At 52.6% G+C, this 17,898-nt stretch overlaps 1 protein-coding gene across 3 annotated transcripts in view; it reads left to right on the top strand.

Annotated features, from left to right (window-relative positions):
- The window catches only part of CLCN5 (chloride channel, voltage-sensitive 5), a 32,886-nt gene that overhangs the window by 8,362 nt on the left and 6,626 nt on the right, over nucleotides 1-17,898 (top strand). For 2 of the 3 annotated variants that reach the window (XM_009892050.1, XM_009892051.1), the window contains 7 exons: nucleotides 8,663-8,814; nucleotides 10,997-11,096; nucleotides 12,574-12,758; nucleotides 13,371-13,493; nucleotides 14,879-15,085; nucleotides 16,034-16,114; nucleotides 16,992-17,534. In XM_009892050.1, the coding sequence (XP_009890352.1) occupies nucleotides 8,663-8,814; nucleotides 10,997-11,096; nucleotides 12,574-12,758; nucleotides 13,371-13,493; nucleotides 14,879-15,085; nucleotides 16,034-16,114; nucleotides 16,992-17,534 (1,391 nt within the window). Of the gene's footprint in view, nucleotides 1-8,662; nucleotides 8,815-10,996; nucleotides 11,097-12,573; nucleotides 12,759-13,370; nucleotides 13,494-14,878; nucleotides 15,086-16,033; nucleotides 16,115-16,991; nucleotides 17,535-17,898 lie in introns of those variants that run through there. The other variant, XM_009892052.1, reaches the window with a different exon arrangement.

Consider the following 17,898-nt stretch of genomic DNA (forward strand, 5'->3'; position numbering starts at 1 on the left):
TTTTTCCCAATATCCATCCTAAACCTCCCCTGGCACAACTTGAGGCTGTTTCCTCTTGTTCCTTGGGAGCAGAGACCGACCCCCCCTCGCTCCCCCCTCCTGTCAGGAGCTGTCGAGAGCGAGAAGGTCTCCCCTCAGCCTCCTCTTCTCCAGGCTGGACACCCCCAGGGCCCTCAGCCGCCCCTCACCAGACGTGTGCTCCAGACCCCTCACAGCTCCGTTGCCCTTCTCTGGACACGCTCCAGCACCTCAATGTCTGTCCTGTAGCGAGGGGCCCCAACCTGAACGCAGCCCTCGAGGTGGGGCCTCACCAGTGCCGAGGACAGGGGGACGGTCACTGCCCCAGTCCTGCTGGCCACACTGTTCCTGACACAGGCCAGGATGCTGTTGGCCGCCTTGGCCACCTGGGCACACTGCTGGCTCATGTTCAGCCAGCCGTCCACCAACACCCCCGGGTCCCATGCTCTCTTATCTTCTCTGGTTTGGACTTCAGCATTTCGTCGATAAAAAGTAACAGATAAGACTTTCCTTGACTTTTTTCTTCCGGGCTGTTGAGTTGTGCCTGCGAATCAAACTTGGCTCTCTAATAAAATCCCCCGATGCTTTTCTAGTTTTCCTTGTAGCCTCAGTACTGTGGTAATGGTGTTGCACCAGGCAGCAAGTGCCTCTTAGCAGCGCTTTCTCAAAGTTGTGGTCAAAGCACAGATTTTGCTCTTGGCCAAAGGGCCGATGGGTGGCACAGCCTTTAAGGGTACAGTCATGCTTCCCAGAAGTTGTTTCATCTTAGTGGCATCACCTCCTTTCTGTGCCGCAGTAGAGGTGACCAGAACCGCACGTGATGTTCAAAGTGCATTTGTACAGCAGTAAATCTTTTCTGCTTCTTAGTTCAAGGGATTTTGAGAAAAGCTGTTTCCTTGTTGACTGCTCTCAAGTGTTGAGCAATGACTTGCAGAGCATTATCTGCAGACGCTCGAATTTTTCAGACAGACATGCTGACTCAGAGCATGGCACTGTTCACGGCTGTCTCTTCCCCCTCCCCGCATGCCTTTGCTGTGTTAGCGTTGAGTGTCCTCTGCTCTCTTGTAGTCCAGCCGTAGTCCTTCAACGCTGCCGAGGAGGCGCTGGGTACCCAGCACGAGTTACAGTAAGTGGAGACACCACTTTTCCGCACCACATACAAATATATCGAATAGTCCGGTGCAAGCAGAGATGAATGAGATTCCACTGTTGCCTTCCCCCTCTTACCAAAATGTAGGAATTTATGCCTTTAACATCTTCTGTCTTCAGCCAGTTTTCCTGTTAGTCCCCAAGAGCTTAATTTGCTTAAGACCTTCTAAAGGAAATTCTGTCCAGAGCTTCATGGATAGCCACATGCATGGTCAGCTCGATTCTGTTGATTTTTTTTTTTTTTTTTTTTTTTTGAAAAAATCGAAGATTTATGAGGCCCGATTCCTTTAGCAAATTGTGTTGGAACAGCTGCCTTATCGAGTCATATCCCCTAGATGAGGGGTTGCTTCTGTCAAGTGGTTCATTTTAAGGGTACGTTGTGCTGATTTCTAATTCCTTGGTATTCCTTTCCAAAACTATTAAAATACGAACGGTTTCCTCTGGATCGGTTCAAGTCGTTCTGGTTGGGTGAGGAAGTCGGGCAGCGATTCTGCCTTATTTGATGCTGTTCTTAAGTGGCCATTTCTGCGCTCGTTGCGGCGGCGAGGCAGGCACTGGGCGCGGGAGGAGCAAGGTGCGATGCCCGGACATCACGGTGCTCTCTGGATGGGCTTTAAAGTGTAGGGGGCAAAGGCAGGACTGGGCTCCCCGCTTCTTTCGGAGGAGGACTTAAAAACGTTTTGATGGCTGGAAGGTCTCCTTTGTGCTGTAGGATTCAAGAAGGTTTTTTGCTCTTTGAGCTCTAGGGACAAGAACTGAGAATCGCAGTAGCAACAAATGACACCTGAAAGTGCCGCAGGGTTAGTGAAGCTCGGTTTCGGGTGGATTTTGGGGTTTAGCCCTGTCCTCGTCTATGCTGGGTGGGCATGGAGAAGGGTGGCACAGCTAGCTGCAGCGTTGGGCATGGCCAGCTTGGCTACCGCTCTCGCCAGGGTTCAATGCCTTTCCTTTGCCAGCCAGGGGACTTGGCTCAACTGCTGCCCCTCGGGCACGTTGGGCTAATTGACCCCCCTATTAGAAGTGCTGAAGGGCCACCCTCTGGGATGGATCCCCGAGCTGGGAGATACCTGCTCAGGCTTTTTTCTTCACCTGTGTTCCTCCTTGACCTCCAGATGTTCCTTCTTGACCTCCAGCTGGAGACCCAGGGCTGTCAGAGCAGCCTCTGGCCAGCGGATGGGGTGAGGCCAAAGCCACCCTTTGCCACCAGGGTGTAGCCTTCAAACAATGTCTATCGCTAACGAACTGGAGCCAGAAGAACTTAATCACCAGCCCCTTTGAGCTCTTATGTACATTGACTGGGGAGATAAGGAGTGCTCCTGTGCCGGGGGGGTTGGGGAGAGCTGGGGCGGGTTTCCTGAGCAGAGAGGACAAAAGGACAATCCAGAGGCTGCTTCTCCTGGGGGAACGGTGAGCAAAGAGCACTGCTGCTGGCTGTTGAACCAGCAGAATGTCTGCTAGGTGGGAAAAGAAAGGGGTTTTTTGGTATATCTGTGACTGACCCAGCAGTGCCAGGACGCTCCGTTGAAGATTGTCTTGGTTGAGGCTGGTGGGTGAGAGGAGGCTCTGTCCCAGGCTGGGTGCTGGGACCATCTCCCGTGGGGCGGGGGTGACTGGGTGCTGACCTCTGGGGTGTCCCCCCCCAGGTCAGACTCTGGGCGAGGTGGGTACGTGCCGGGTTTGCCCGATCTTTGGGGTTGGACTGTGGGGGCGAAGGGGATGTGGAGGTCTGAGCGTGCAGCTCGAACCTGCCCGGCTTCTAGAGCAGGCAGCGTGAGCGGCGCGCCGGGCTCCATCTTAAAGCCCTTGCGCAGTCAGCTTCAGCTGTCGGCGCTGCCGAGTCTGTGCGGATTTTAGTCCTGGGGAATATATTCCGCCGGATAAAACATCCCGAGTGCTGCCTGAGCGCCTCCGCTCGCAGCTTCGGGGCGCAGCCCCCGCTCTGGGCGAATGGGGGGGAGCCACCGTCCCCGGTGCAGCCAGCGTCCTCCGTCCTTGCCTGCCTGCGAGCGTCAACCTCTCCCCGTGCCGCTCAAATCCTGCCCCTTCCAGCGAGGTGCAAGGGGCCAGCTCATGTGACGGCCGCCGGGGGCGGCGCCGCCACCCCGGGGGCGCGGGGGGGATTAAAACCATTCAATTGAGGAAAAGAACAATTCCCTACAGCAGGGCTAGCCAGTTGCAGCTAACTAACAATTGGGATTTCAGATCTGGGCTAGTCATAAACTCACTCAGCTTGCACAAGCCTTCCTCAAGCTACTGGTAATAACTAGTAAGTCTGAAGCAGAAAACAATCTGCGAGTTCCTCAGACACCTGATGTGGTGGGTGGGCCAGCCAGCAGCCGGGGTGGGCTGTGGGATTTCTGCTGTGTAATGGTTGTTTACTGCCGGTCTCCCTTTTGTCTGCAAAAACCCCCTTCTTTTCCCGGATTCGCTAGAACCGGGGAAGCGGCGTGGGGACAGACCTCTCGCAGGTGCGGTGGCTGTCACCTTGCTGCGCTGGCAGGACAGTTAATAAAGCCTTGGGGGTTTGCTGCACTGCAAATGACAGGGGACTGTAACTTTAACAACCACTGCCTTTTTTTTTTTTTTTAAGCCAGGCAGACTCTAAAGTGGAACATTAACCCGTTTTGGGGAGAAGAGGCGATCAAAACGCTAACAAATCTGTATTTAAAAAAAAATGAACTGCACTTCTCTAACAGGGTCACGTTTAACTTGCTGTCTCTCGGCATTAAATACAGATTTAGAGATCTGTACGTTAAGAAGTGGGGAGACCTGGACGATCATCTTGACTGTGTTTTGAGGAGGCGTTACTGAGCTCGTTTTCTGCCTTTATTTCTATCTGGTTACCCCCGGATCCTTGATTTGCAACAAGCTGAGGCAAGAAATACGATCTTGATAAATATTTATGGCTGTCAGCCATTTTATAGTCTGGTGTTACTCCTGGAAAAAAATATGAGGACGTTTTCTCATTATCTTCTGTCAAATGGACTGGTTATCCGCTTACAGGGCTGTGAAATTGCCGTGCGGGGCTGGAGACCTCGGGGCTCTGATTGTGCCGTATAAAACCCGGCGGGTTTGGGGAGGGAGCAGTCTCCAGAGGGCACCTGGCTGGTCCCCGGCGTGCGGGTCCGGCCAGACCGTCCCTCGAGAGATCCCCCGAGCGGCTGCCGGTCGTGGGATGGATGGGATCCGTCGGGCTGGTACCCATGGGACTTTGCGTGCTGTCTTTGGTGGATCTGAGGGTGCCGTGGCGTTGCGACCCCCACCAGTCTGCGATCCTGTGACCCCCCCACCAGAGCCACGTCGTCACTTGGATCTGAAGCTGCTCTTAAAGTGATGTGGCGATGGTGGTTCCCTTGTCTGGGGGACGGAGCTAAGACAACTGCCTGGATGGATGTTGGCTTTCCTCAGTCCTGTTAGCAACAGCTGGTAACCCCCTCTCCACCCCCAAATTTATATTTTATCTTTCCCAGAAAAGCAGCTGTTATCTGAGCCAGGATGTTAGAAGTCCACTGTAATGGGTGGAGATACCCTGGAAATGGGAATTGGACCCAGGTGAGCAACTGGTGGCTGTGGGGAGAACGTCTGGAATGCCATAGAGTGGCCCGGATGGGTGTTGGGCTGTTGTGCGGTCCAGGAGGTGGTGGCATGGTTGCAGCCCAGTGCCACCATCGAGCTGTCGCGCTGGATCTAAGCCTGGCTGTCCTCCCTGCTTCAGTTGTTCTGCTGCGGTCACGGTCTCCACGTCCATGGCCTTTGCTGGGAAGATCTCCAGCTCCGAACTGGAGGTGTGACTAGTTTGGGCTGTGGTTGACTGGGACGATGCCTCGTCTTGTCCCGTATATCCCACAGCTGCTTCAGAGGGGGTTCGTCGCCGTGCGAGGCTGTGGGAAGCACTCCTCCGGCCGGCCTCGTGCGGGTGAGCGGGGCGGCAGGAGGAGCTGGAGGCGCCTGAGCGCGGTACGTGCTGCCCCTGCTTCTCTCTCGCGAGGAGGATGATTTATTCAAGGAGGTTTTGGTCGGTCATTGCGACCCCCACCAGTCTGCGATCCTGTGACCCCCCCACCAGAGCCACGTCGTCACTTGGATCTGAAGCTGCTCTTAAAGTGATGTGGCGATGGTGGTTCCCTTGTCTGGGGGACGGAGCTAAGACAACTGCCTGGATGGATGTTGGCTTTCCTCAGTCCTGTTAGCAACAGCTGGTAACCCCCTCTCCGCCCCCAAATTTATATTTTATCTTTCCCAGAAAAGCAGCTGTTATCTGAGCCAGGATGTTAGAAGTCCACTGTAATGGGTGGAGATACCCTGGAAATGGGAATTGGACCCAGGTGAGCAACTGGTGACTGTGGGGAGAACGTCTGGAATGCCACAGAGCGGCCCGGACGGGTGTTGGGCTGTTGTGCGGTCCAGGAGGTGGTGGCATGGTCGCAGCCCAGTGCCACCATCGAGCTGTCGCGCTGGATCTAAGCCTGGCTGTCCTCCCTGCTTCAGTTGTTCTGCTGCGGTCACGGTCTCCACGTCCATGGTCTTTGCTGGGAAGATCTCCAGCTCCGAACTGGAGGTGTGACTAGTTTGGGCTGTGGTTGACTGGGACGATGCCTCGTCTTGTCCCGTATATCCCACAGCTGCTTCAGAGGGGGTTCGTCGCCGTGCGAGGCTGTGGGAAGCACTCCTCCGGCCGGCCTCGTGCGGGTGAGCGGGGCGGCAGGAGGAGCTGGAGGCGCCTGAGCGCGGTACGTGCTGCCCCTGCTTCTCTCTCGCGAGGAGGATGATTTATTCAAGGAGGTTTTGGTCTGTCAGATTTGTGGAACGCTGCTTGGGATTTCCTGTGGGGATATTTGAACGGGGAAGCCTCTGAAAGCGGTGATGCCGGTTTGTGTATTTCCAAGCCGTTGGCCTCATAAGTGCGAAAATGTTGTTAAAAAGGGAGTAATTCCTCGAGGCCCTCGGGAAATGTGCCCCATTTTCTTTGCAGTACGAGTCGGGCAGGTGGGGCTGACATGACAGTCTGTGCGCTCCCCACTTGGGGAGATCTCTGGAGAACTTCTGTGGACCTTTTTTTGTGTCCCAACTGAAGCAAGGAGCCTTGAAGTGGGTTATTTTGTGGTGGCTGTCAGTTACGCTACATGACTCATTTGTTCTCCTGTGGCTTTTTCTCTGCTGAGAGGCTGCTCTGCCAGTCTGGGAAGTGGGCTGGGGAAGGCGTCGTAGGTCCTTATTCCCCTCTCTCGGTTTTCGATGATCAGGTGGAGCAACTGTTTGAGTTCCTTACTTCTCCCCATCTGAAGACCTCTTTGCCCTAGTGCTATCTACAACCTAAATAAGCTAAATTAAATATTAAATGTTATCCTTCTGTATGGAAGTTTTAAAGCTCCTCTTCCCCACCACCTTTCAATTTTGATGGGATTTTGGGGTTTGCGTCTCTTTTGTTCTTCCGGATGACTGTAAGCGCTCAGTCTCTTACAGAACCGTGCTTAAATTTACTCTCCTGCCCAGGTCTGACAGAGCAGCCTCCCGACCCACGGAGGCTCTTTGTAGCAGCGTGTTGCTAGAGGCAGAACACACACGGTATATGTTCTCCTTGTATGGGTCACTGGGAGTGTGTGAAGTCCCGCTCGCTCTGCGGAGCGTACGGGATGGCGGTGGCTTTGGTGTGCCGTGGGTCGCCGAGTGACTGATCTGCGACTGTTCAGGGCCGGGGTTCCCCGCTCAGGTGAGAAACGGGCTACGAAGGACTTTGGCCTCTTACTGCCTTCTTGTTTGTGTTCTGCCCTCCGTGTCCCGTCCTCCGTGTCCCTCTGGTTTGCTGCTGGCTGGCAGCCACTCACTGAGATGGCTCAACAGGCGTGTCAGCTGGCTGGCGGCGCTTTACTCTTCTCCTTTTCCAACCACCAATAGACATTGGACAAGACTTTTTTTTTTTTTTTTTTTCCAAAAGGTCTCCAGAGCTGGGATGTCAGCGATGGTGATCTGCGCACCTCCCTGCTGCTTCACAGCTCCGTTCTCTGCCCCCTCCAAATGCAGAGTGAATGACTGCGCCTCACTGGTGTGTTGTCTTCACAGAATCCCAGACTGGTGGGGGCTGGAAGGGCCCTCTGGAGCTCCCCCATCCCACCCCCACCAGAGCAGGGGCACCTCCAGCAGTGGCACAGGACGGCGTCCAGGCGGGTTTGGGATGGCTCCAGAGGGGGAGACTCCCCCACCTCTCTGGGCAGCCTGTGCCACTGCTCTGCCGCCCTCACAGCAGAGAAGGCCCTCCTCAGGTGGAGATGGAACTTCCCATGGTCACCTTTGTGCCCGTTCCCTCTTGTACGGGATGCAGAAGGTAGAGGTGGGCTGTAGGCACAAGAGGAGGAGTTATCAGTTGTCTTTCCCTCCTTCAGGCGCATTGGTTGTGTCCTTTCCTCCTCCAGTTCTTAAACAGAAAGGTGGTGCCCAGCAGGTAGTCTGGTAGGTGGCTGCTGGCTCCTTGTAGGGCCATCACAGGAAAAGAGCGGTGACCAAGATGCCGGTGTAGCTTGGTGGGTGTGGGACAACTCCGGAGTGTGAATTCATAATCAGCCGGGCTCAATGCAGAGAAGTTGCTGTTCTGTCCCCAGTTCACTTGGAACAGCAAAGGTGGTGTTCTCCTGCGCTTGGTTTGTACGCCCGCCGTGTCAGCGTGGGAGGGCTGCCGTGCAGAACCGCTTGAGTCCTGCAAGCGAGGGCATCGTCGGCTGGCGGCTCCCAGCACCCAGTCCTGGCTCGTGTGGGTCTGTAACGGTGATTTCCCTCTGACGTGGCTTTAGTTTTTAGAAATGAATAAAAAAACCCCCTAGATAGCATCGTAGCAGGTGTAAAGCTCCAGCTGTCAGGGCCATGGAGAGCCTCTGGGGGCGAGAGTAGCACGAAAGGCCGCTCAAGGGAGTTTCAGAACTAGTATTTGGTCTGTAAAGTGGCATCACCTATATTTTCTGAGGACACTTTTGCGTAATGGGTAATAGACCGCAGGGCACCTTTCACCTCCACTGACATTTAAGAGAGTGTTTCTTGGAGTAACCCATGGAATTTTTGCCCTTTCAGCGTTCGGTGGCTTAGAAAGAAAAATCTGTGGAGTCATTACTGAAGGGTTGTGTCGGTGTTGACTCGGAGCCGGGGCCTCGGCGCTTGCACAAGCGAAGGAATGAAGCTTGGACTGAACTGCACAGAAAAACTTGTTCCGTGTCAGTCCACCAGGAACTTTGCTGGTTCCTGAACAGTTGTTTCCAGGAACGACCCCATCCCCACGTGGATCGCTGGAGCTGGGGAAGGGCATACCCGCGCTGCCCACGTCATCCCTGGGAGCCTTGCGTGGCGTATTTCGCTCAAGAAACAGCTCACGAGCTGTTCGCTTCCACTGAAATCTATGGTTTTCCCACTAAGTTAGTGTTTTGGTGATGTGGGTGTTTGTTTTTGGGTTGTTTTTTTTTTCCTAAAAAGGGGGAAAACTAAGAAATGTTCAATTTTGCCCCTCCCCCAGGCTTTTCCTCATATAATGGAGGAGGGATGAACGGCACAAGCACAATGATGGATTTCCTGGAGGAACCTCTTCCTGGTGTGGGGACCTATGAAGATTTTAACACTATAGATTGGGTGCGAGAGAAGTCCAGGGACCGGGACAGGCACAGAGAGGTAAAATTTCTTACTAGTCCTTGCCGGCACTGAACTTGCTAGAGGTAATCTTAGTCCTGATTGCGGGATGAGGGAGGCACGTGCTGGAGATACACCTGGGATGGAGGGATTGCCCTTAGGATGGGAACTGAGAGCCGCTCCGCAGGATCTTTAGTTTGAGGGAAAGGAAGGCTGAATTGAATGTGCGGCAGTTTATCAATTGCTCCTTCTTTTCTGGAGCCTTTTATTTATTTAAAAAGCTTCAGCGGATTTCTGATTCACATCTTAAAAGCCTTAATGGCACATTTTCTTACGCCGTGTTAAACTTGCTCAACTCTGAAGCATCGCAAAACCTGCACTCCTGCTCGTGGAAGGTGCACAGTGTTATTTGGAAGAATGACATTGCTCTTGCATGGTGTGTAACGGAACAGTCTAATCACCCATGATCCTCTTTATTGATAAGGGAACAGACTGTTTTTCTGCTCATGCAATTGCAGTTGTGAATGATGCTCTTTTTATTGGAATTTTTCTGCGCTGCATGTTTGAGAAAACTAAGTGCAGTTCTTCCAGAATTCATTCCTGCGGCTTCACCGATCTCTACAAGAAAAGGAATCTGCTGAGAAAGCGAGGGATGCTTTCAATAAAGTACCGATGTCTCCAGCGTGCTCCTGATTCACGAGAAACCCTTGCTGGCAGAAAGAACTCCTGTAGGGTGTCCATTTGCTTGGCAAAATATTCTTTAATTTTGTATTTTTATTTCCTGCACCTCACAAAACAACTTGTGTCTTATTAAGAGTGCACAAACTGACTGCGGTCCCTGCTCAGAGTGTGGGTACGTACAGTAAATACAGTATAGTGCCCAAACATGAGCAAGTACAGACCCAGTTACGGCGCTCTGTGCCCCCGCTTCCTCCTGCCCCAAAAACCTGTTGCCTTCTATGGATTAAGAGTACAAACCCGAAAGTCTTCTCACACGTACGCCCCCAGGCGCAGATGCACGTACACGAAGATGATGCCCATCAGTGGAACGGGATGCTCTGTTTCCTGTCTGTGGAGATACTTGTGTAAAAAGTTCTGCCCGAAAGAAGTTGAAATCGGGTCAAGGCAGAAGTTACTGCTGGCCCAAGAGGTGTAGGGTTGGTCCGATGAAAAGAAATATGAAGGGAATAGTTTTGGCACCCACCCCAACCCCTGCCTTGGTTCAACAGCACTTCCACTCAGCAGTGCGGCATCTGAATGACAAAAATCCAGAGGGAAAAAAACCCCAAACGGCGCTCATTCAGGCAGAAAGGATTCTTACTTGATTTATTCCTCATTTAGTGAGTATTAGTCGTTGGCATCAATGTGCCTTTTCATCTGGGAATAATAGTGGTGCACTGGAATGTGTCCCTTGGGAGAGGCAGCCGGGCTAATGGGGACACACAATAGCCGTCCTGTCGCCCGTTGAGCAGAGCAGTGACACTGACAGGCTTCAGCCCTCAGACGGGGGCCAGAGCCTCGGAGGAGCTCACCCTCCTGGGGCATCTCGGATGGGTCCCAGTCCCTCTTCCCAGTGCCACCAGCACAGCCGGGTTCCCAGCCTGGCCGTTCCTCTGTCAGCGTTAAACCTGCGACCGGCAGAGTCTCCGCTGCGCAAAGCAGCGTCTGGTTCCTCTTACAGTGTCACGCAGTAGCCGGAGACTATGAAGTGCCGGTGACAGCTTCGGTTTGCTCTGGCAGGTGGTGGGTATCGGTACCCACCAGGCGGTATTGATAAATTACGGGGGCAGAGCTCTTGAATGGCATCTTCAGTCTTCAGATCTGCCTGTGGCAGTGGGATATCGCTAACTTGCTATTACAACAAGTTATGGCTTTAAAAGATTAAGGGATGAATTTTGTCGTGTTTCTGTGCAGAAGATGCCCAGGAGGAAAGCATTACTTGAATACTTTCTCTTTTGCTGGGAAAAATGGCAGTATCCTTGATGGGTTCTGTGCATCTCCTAACCAGAGCTGCGTTTGCTGTACCCGCTGTAAGAGCAGCCGCTGCCTGATCTGTTTTCTCTCACTTCTCAAAGCAGAATATGTCACGATAGCTGTTGTTTTGAATGTCAGGGGCTAGTCTTCCACTGACAACTTCACCATGGGCTTTTTAGGGCGTTTACGCCAAAGTAGGTCAGTGTCTTTAACAGATTGTTGTTTCTTTTTGAAAAAAACCCTCCTCTAGATCACCAGTCGAAGTAAAGAGTCCACCTGGGCGCTGATACACAGCGTGAGCGATGCCTTCTCGGGCTGGTTGTTGATGCTTCTCATTGGGTTGTTGGCAGGTAAGAGCAAACCTCAATCTAAAACCAAGTCCCGGCTTCGCACTGCAGCGTCGGGATCGATTCCTCCCCCAAACGCCGGCAGATCGCTGGAGCGGGAGGTCGCATCTCTGGAGCGGGGGCTGTGCGAGGGGCTGCACCGAGAGTGGCTCTGCCGCTGCTTTGCGATCTACGGAGAATTACTTTTATGTGTTTTGAGGCCGTGTTTGTGTAAATCGCCAGCCAAAAAGCTGAGACTGAAAGCTGTCCTGGGCACGGCTCTGGATCTGCTGCTGGTACAGAGCTCTGAAATAAATAAAAAAAATTAAAAATGCGGCAGAACAGAGCTGATCAGAGTGCGGCTCAGAGGGGACCGGTGTATGTCCTCGCTGAACGCTCTTAACGCTGGAGAGCGTAGTCCCAGGGGCTGCTGGCAAGATTTTCTTTCTTTTTCTTTTTCCTACTATACTTAAATATAAAAAGTGAGGGGTGTTTCTTGGGAAGACGGCCTTCTTTCCGAGGTTGACTGGCTGAAACGTATTGAATGACTTCAGAAGCAAACTTTGGCCCCGGTGCGGCAGAAGGAAATCAGTTGGATACAGATCTTCCCGATAGAAAGCAGCTAAGCGTTCATCACGAGGAAAGAAATCTTCTGTTAATATTTACATAGGAGAGCTGCTAGCCAGTCTTTCATTAACTGGAGGATTTGCTGAACGTTTATTGCTACCGCTGGAGCTTGTGCTCACACTTGCTCGCACAGATCAGAGGTCTCGTTCCGGCCTCTGTGTTGATGTGGCGTTTTAGCAGAGAACAGAGCCGATGGCAGCATTTATCTTTGGGGCTCGTAGGAGTTATTCTCAACAGAAAAATAACAAATTGCTTAAAGATTCCTCTTCTAAAATCTGAGTTACTTTCTGTGCTGGCTCTCTGCTGGCTTTGTTTCGCTTGGCACAGTTGTAACTTTCCCCTCCTTTTTTTTTTTTTTTTTTTTCCCTTTTTTAAATTGGAATTGGAAATGTTTTCTCCAAATTCAAATTCAAATTCAATTCGCAGTCGTCGCGTTGTTAGAGTGACTCCTGGATTCCAGCTCTCGCGCTGGAGACCGGTGACGCGTTTTGTCTGCGTCCTCCAGAAGTGCAGCGTGTCCCTCTCTGCCGCTCAGGCTGCTTGCTGCGCTGTAGTTAATAGGTGCTCCTTCAGTGTAATTGAGGAGAATTAATTTCTAGTGATGTAGGGTGGGTTTGAAGGCAGTTTGCGATGGTCAGCCTTCGCAATGCTACGAGGCATGCTTTGTTTCCTGACCTTTTCAATATATGTACTTAAGCAAATCTCCCCATTTAGCGCTCTCTAGAATAAAGGTTAGTATTAGTAAGACGTATCAGTACTGCTCTATTTGTTGGTAGGTGAGTCAAAATTTAGTAGGGTGGACTGTAACCTTCAGATATTTGAGTCTGCATAAGGCAATTATGAATTTTATTTTCTTTTCCCCCCTTTAAACTAGGTTCCCTAGCAGGTCTGATAGACATTTCTGCCCACTGGATGACAGATCTGAAGGAAGGAGTGTGCTTAGCCGGCTTCTGGTTTAACCACGAGCACTGCTGCTGGAAATCCAACACAACCTTTACGGACAGAGACAAGTGTCCCGAGTGGATGAGCTGGTCCCAGCTGATCCTTGGCCATGGAGAGGTGACGTGTGCCTACGGCTGGTTTTCTTGCCGAATGTCCCATTTCCCCAGCCCGTGTCGTCCCTTGCTAGTATATGGATGCATATGCCAGAAGCACAGGCTCTAGGTGGTTCGGTGGTTTAACGTTCATCGTTGAGGGGGTCTTCCAAGGGTGTAAATAAACTCAAGTTCTGGGTTGTCCTCAGCGGGGAAGCAAAACACTGACGTGTTTTGGGTGCAGTGTTTTAGCCGTGTGTCTGAGACTTGCTGCTTGGAGGATATTTTGCCCACCGGCGTTTTAGAGGAATGCCAGACAAGCTCCAGTCTTGCATTTCTGGCAGCTCTATCCAGCGGAGCTGCCCGCTTGACTGGGACAGCACTTATCCCCGTGCCAGGCTACTTGTGGACCTTGTTTGCTATTTTATATAACGAACTTTGGAGATTGGGTCATATCCCCGTAACCCGGCAAATGCAACTTGTCCTTGAAACCTCAGACTTACTGTAATTCTCTTCATTTTTGGCTGATAACTGCGTGTGCGATTACCTGCCGCTTCTGTGCGCTTGCTTCGGTGCGCGGGTTGGATGTGGTCTCGGTTGAAATCATCTGATTTGGGTAACTTTCTTTGGATTTCAGGGGGCGTTTGCGTATATTCTCAACTACTTCATGTACGTTATCTGGGCCTTGTTATTCTCCCTTCTTGCTGTGTTACTTGTGAAGGGGTTCGCTCCTTACGCCTGCGGCTCAGGGATCCCAGAGGTGAGTGACAGTGAAAGCGGGTTGGGTTTGTTTAAGGTGGAGTGGGGATCCACCATCCAAACATTAGGTGCACCTCCTATGGAATAAAAATTTCTTGCACTTTAGATGGTGGCTTAATATATGCTTTTTTCCAAACTGTTACTGAAACATGTCTGGTACTTAAGCCTCTGTGCAATCCCTTTAAAAAAAGTAAAATATTTTGGCATTTGCTGCAGGAGGTACAAACGAAAGAGCACGGTTTGTGCAAGGCAGGCTGCCCGAGCTGGCCTCGCGTTTTTCTTCAGCAGAGAGAGTGGCCCTGAGGAGGGACTCAAACGGCTGTTTCTGCCTTTGCACAGGGGGATGTTTGTCATAGAATCATAGAATGGTTTGGGTTGGAAGGGACCTTGAAGATCATCCAGTCCTTCCCCCCTGCCCTGGGCAGGGCCACCTCCCCCCAGCCCAGGTTGCTCCAAGCCCCGTCCAACCTGGCCTTGAACACCTCCAGGGATGGGGCAGCCACAGCTTCTCGGGGCAACCTGCCCCAGGGGATCACCGCCCTCACAAGAAGGAATTTCTTCCCAATATCTAACCTCAGTCTCCCCTCTGTCAGTTTAAAACCCTTCCCCCTCACCCCACGGCTCCCCTCCCTGATCCAGAGTCCCTCCCCCCCAGCTCTCCTGGAGCCCCTTTAGGCACTGGAAGGGGCTCTGAGCTCTCCCCTTTTTGGCCTTCTCTTCTCCAGGCTGAACCCCCCCAACTCTCCCACCCTGTCCTCCCAGCAGAGGGGCTCCAGCCCTTAGAGCATCTTTGTGGCCCTTCTCTGGACCCACTTAGTAGAGGGGCAGAATCCCCCCCCTCGCCCTGCTGGCCACGCTTCTCCTGATGCAGCCCAGGATACGGTTGGCCTTCTGGGCTGCAGTCACCCATTGCCGGCTCATGTTGAGCTTCTCACCCACCAGCACCCCCAGGCCCTTCTCCTCAGGGCTGTTCTCCAGCCATTCCCCACCCAGCCTGGAGTTGTGCTGGGGATTGCCCCGACCCAGCTGTAGGACCGTGGACTTGGCCTGGTTGAACTGCACGAGGTTGGCTTGGGCCCACCTCTCCAGCCTGTCCCGGTCCCTCTGGATGGCATCCCTCCCCTCCAGCGTGCCGACTGCACCACTCAGCTTGGTATCATCGGCAAACTTGCGGAGGGTGCACTCCATCTCGCTGTTCATGTCCCCAACAAAGATGTTGAACGGCACGGGTCCCAGTACCGACTGTACGTTACTTTGGATAGCTGGGGAGGGAGTCTGGAAGCTGCAGGGGAAAGCTGAGGGCAGGACTGGGAGCGCCTAGTAAAACAGGAGCTCTGCCCAGGGCTTGAATGAAAGCCTGTAGAGCTTTGTGTGCTTGACTTCCAGATCAAAACTATCTTAAGTGGTTTCATCATTAGAGGGTACCTGGGCAAGTGGACGCTGATCATCAAAACCATCACCTTAGTGTTGGCGGTGTCCTCTGGGCTGAGCCTGGGCAAAGAGGGGCCCTTGGTGCACGTCGCCTGCTGCTGTGGGAACATCTTGTGTCATCTCTTCACCAAATACAGGAAGAACGAAGCGAAGCGTAGAGAGGTACGGGGAGACGCCGATGTTGTCAGACTGCTGTGGCAGCGCGGGGAGAACGGTGGGTTTGGCGCGTTGTGCTGAATGTAAATTGTTCTGTTCTGGCACATTCTCGGTGTGCCCCAGCACAGCGCCTAGTTGGGGCAAAAGCCGTCTTGGTTAGGCAGTGACACCACAGCATCTCCCCAGCGCAGGTCGTTGTCTCGTTTGTGATGGGATGAACCTGCCGCGGACCCAGTTCTCCAACGCTGGTTTGTCTTTGCCGTGCAACGCCACAAACTGTGCTGGGACCGTTTGAGGGACCTGGGCTTGGCCGTAGGGCTTTGCTTTCAGGGACGCAGCGATGGAGCGGTGTAAGACCCAAGCTACTGTCTAACGCGAAGCTCAGGAGTGTTTCCTCACAGTGCTGTAAGGCTTTTCTCTCGCTGGAGAAGGGTTCATGTGAGATGTGCAGTGTCACATTGACCAATTTACCTTCTGCTAAAGCAAACCCGACAGAACCCAGCCGGTGGGCTGGCAGGGGTTTGGGCTGCACTGCACCTCTACTTACACCCCGTGTCCCTCTTCTGAGAAATGGGATGATGGCGAGACAGGCAGACAGGGGAAAAGTCAGTCTGTTCTGGGAGGGGAAATTACTGCTGTTCTGTTTTAGTGAGGTGAAAGCATGGCATGAAATCAGCTGAAACAGAAAAAGGTAAATACCAGCGGTGCCACTTCTGCTCATTTGGGGACGGGACTGCTGAAATGCCAACACCAATGTTTTTGTAGTTCCTTGCAACCCTTCTCCTTAGGGAATTGGCTCACCCCCATCTTTTCCCTGCTGTCAGGCCCTGGTTTACTGTGCCCTCACCGGAGATAAAAATCGTACAAATTTAAGTAAAGACAAACAAAAAATGGAGAACATTTGGGGGCGGAGAGGGGCTGAAAATGTCTGACTGCCCTTGCTTTCTCTCCTAGGTTTTATCAGCAGCTGCAGCTGCTGGTGTGTCTGTAGCTTTCGGTGCCCCGATCGGAGGAGTGCTCTTTAGTCTGGAAGAGGTAACATCAGCATTTTGTATTAGCTCTTGGCGAGCTGTTTTATTGCAAGAACTGACCCCGCTGGTTTAAAAATACAGTCCGCTCATAACTGCTTGGGTATGGAAAGGAGACTCTGTTGAATACTGATTGGTGGTGTATTTACAAGGCCAAGCAACCTAAAAGCTTATTGGGGTTTCAGGTAATTCTTACAAATACTGGAGAATTTGTTTTGGATGATGTCTATCCGTAGCTTTGCAACAAACCTGTTGGTTTCCCCTGGTCTGTCCGTGCTCAGCAACACTGACCGCTCACAGCCACCGCCTCCGGCACGTCCACTCTGACCCAGGGTACCTGGGATCAAACTTACCTGGCTTATCAAACCCCTTTGCTCCCCACGGAACTCCTGATCCTTGTTCTTTTGAGCCAGCCGTGAAATGGATCGCTGCTGCTTGCTTCAGGGCTTAGCTCAGAGGAGGAACGGGCTGGTTCCGCTCAGCTGAGCGATACTTGTGGTGGCAGCTATGGCGAGCACTACTGTTCGGCACTTGGGGACTTTGTAGAGCATGCAAGGCAAATAGTTTTCCCCGGATTCAGCTCATAGCTGATTTGTAACAGCTTTTATTATCCGATTAAGTCACCTCCGCTTCAGGGATCATAGGGGGCACTTGCTGTGTTGGAGGTGTGCAGGGCAGGACCCGCTCCGGTCACTGCCATCGCCTTGAACGGCAGCTCAGAACGAAGCCCGGGGTGCTTGGCTGGAGAGGAGGGCACGCAGCCAGTGCACATCGATCTCAGCCCCCGCTTTTCCTTCACGCACCGGTGATTTTGTTACTGGGCAGCGATCGGTGTCGTGACAAGTGTTAAAGCGACTGAATCTGCTTTGGTTTTCCTTTTTTAGGTCAGTTACTACTTTCCTCTCAAGACACTGTGGCGCTCCTTCTTCGCTGCTCTGGTGGCTGCGTTCACCCTGCGCTCCATCAACCCTTTCGGGAACAGCCGCCTGGTTCTCTTCTACGTGGAGTTTCACATGCCGTGGCATCTTCTGGAGCTTGTGCCGTTCATCCTTTTGGGAATATTCGGTGGGCTTTGGGGAGCGTTCTTCATTCGCAGCAACATTGCCTGGTGCAGGCGACGCAAGACGACCAAGCTTGGTAAATACCCCGTGCTGGAGGTGTTTGTGGTGACGGCGATCACGGCCGTTCTGGCCTTCCCCAACGAGTACACCAGAATGAGCACCAGCGAGCTGATTTCTGAGCTCTTCAACGACTGCGGGATTTTGGACTCTTCCAAGCTCTGCGAGTATGTGAACGATTTCAACAGCACCAAAGGGGATGACCTGCCAGACCGGGCTGCGGGCCCAGGAGTTTACACCGCCATGTGGCAGCTGGCTTTGGCCCTTATAATGAAAGTCTTCATCACCATCTTCACCTTTGGCATGAAGGTGAGAATTGCCTGTAAAGGAGCTCGCGTTCTCCTCGTCCTCTGCAGGAACCCCAGGTCTTAGTGTTTTATTTGCTCAGTAAACAGACGTGTTTTCCTCCCCGAGCTCCGTTGAGAAGGCGGCAAGGTGAGAGACTGCAATTATTTGTTCTGCTGCTCGACACTGAGGGTGGTAGAAACCTGTTAGTCTGAGCGCGGGTGCCGGGTGTGGGCACTGAAGCTGCTGTCTCGGGGCTTCGAGTCCCGTTTTCCAAACACAGAATGCTTCTAAATTAGAATCACAGAATGGTTTAGGTTGGAAGGGACCTTGAAGATCATCGAGTTCCAACCCCCCTGCCCTGGGCAGGGACACCTCCCACTAGCCC

The sequence above is a fragment of the Charadrius vociferus genome, unplaced genomic scaffold (assembly GCF_000708025.1).
Source record: "Charadrius vociferus isolate BGI_N301 unplaced genomic scaffold, ASM70802v2 scaffold1279, whole genome shotgun sequence".
NCBI classification, from domain to species: Eukaryota; Metazoa; Chordata; class Aves; order Charadriiformes; family Charadriidae; genus Charadrius; species Charadrius vociferus.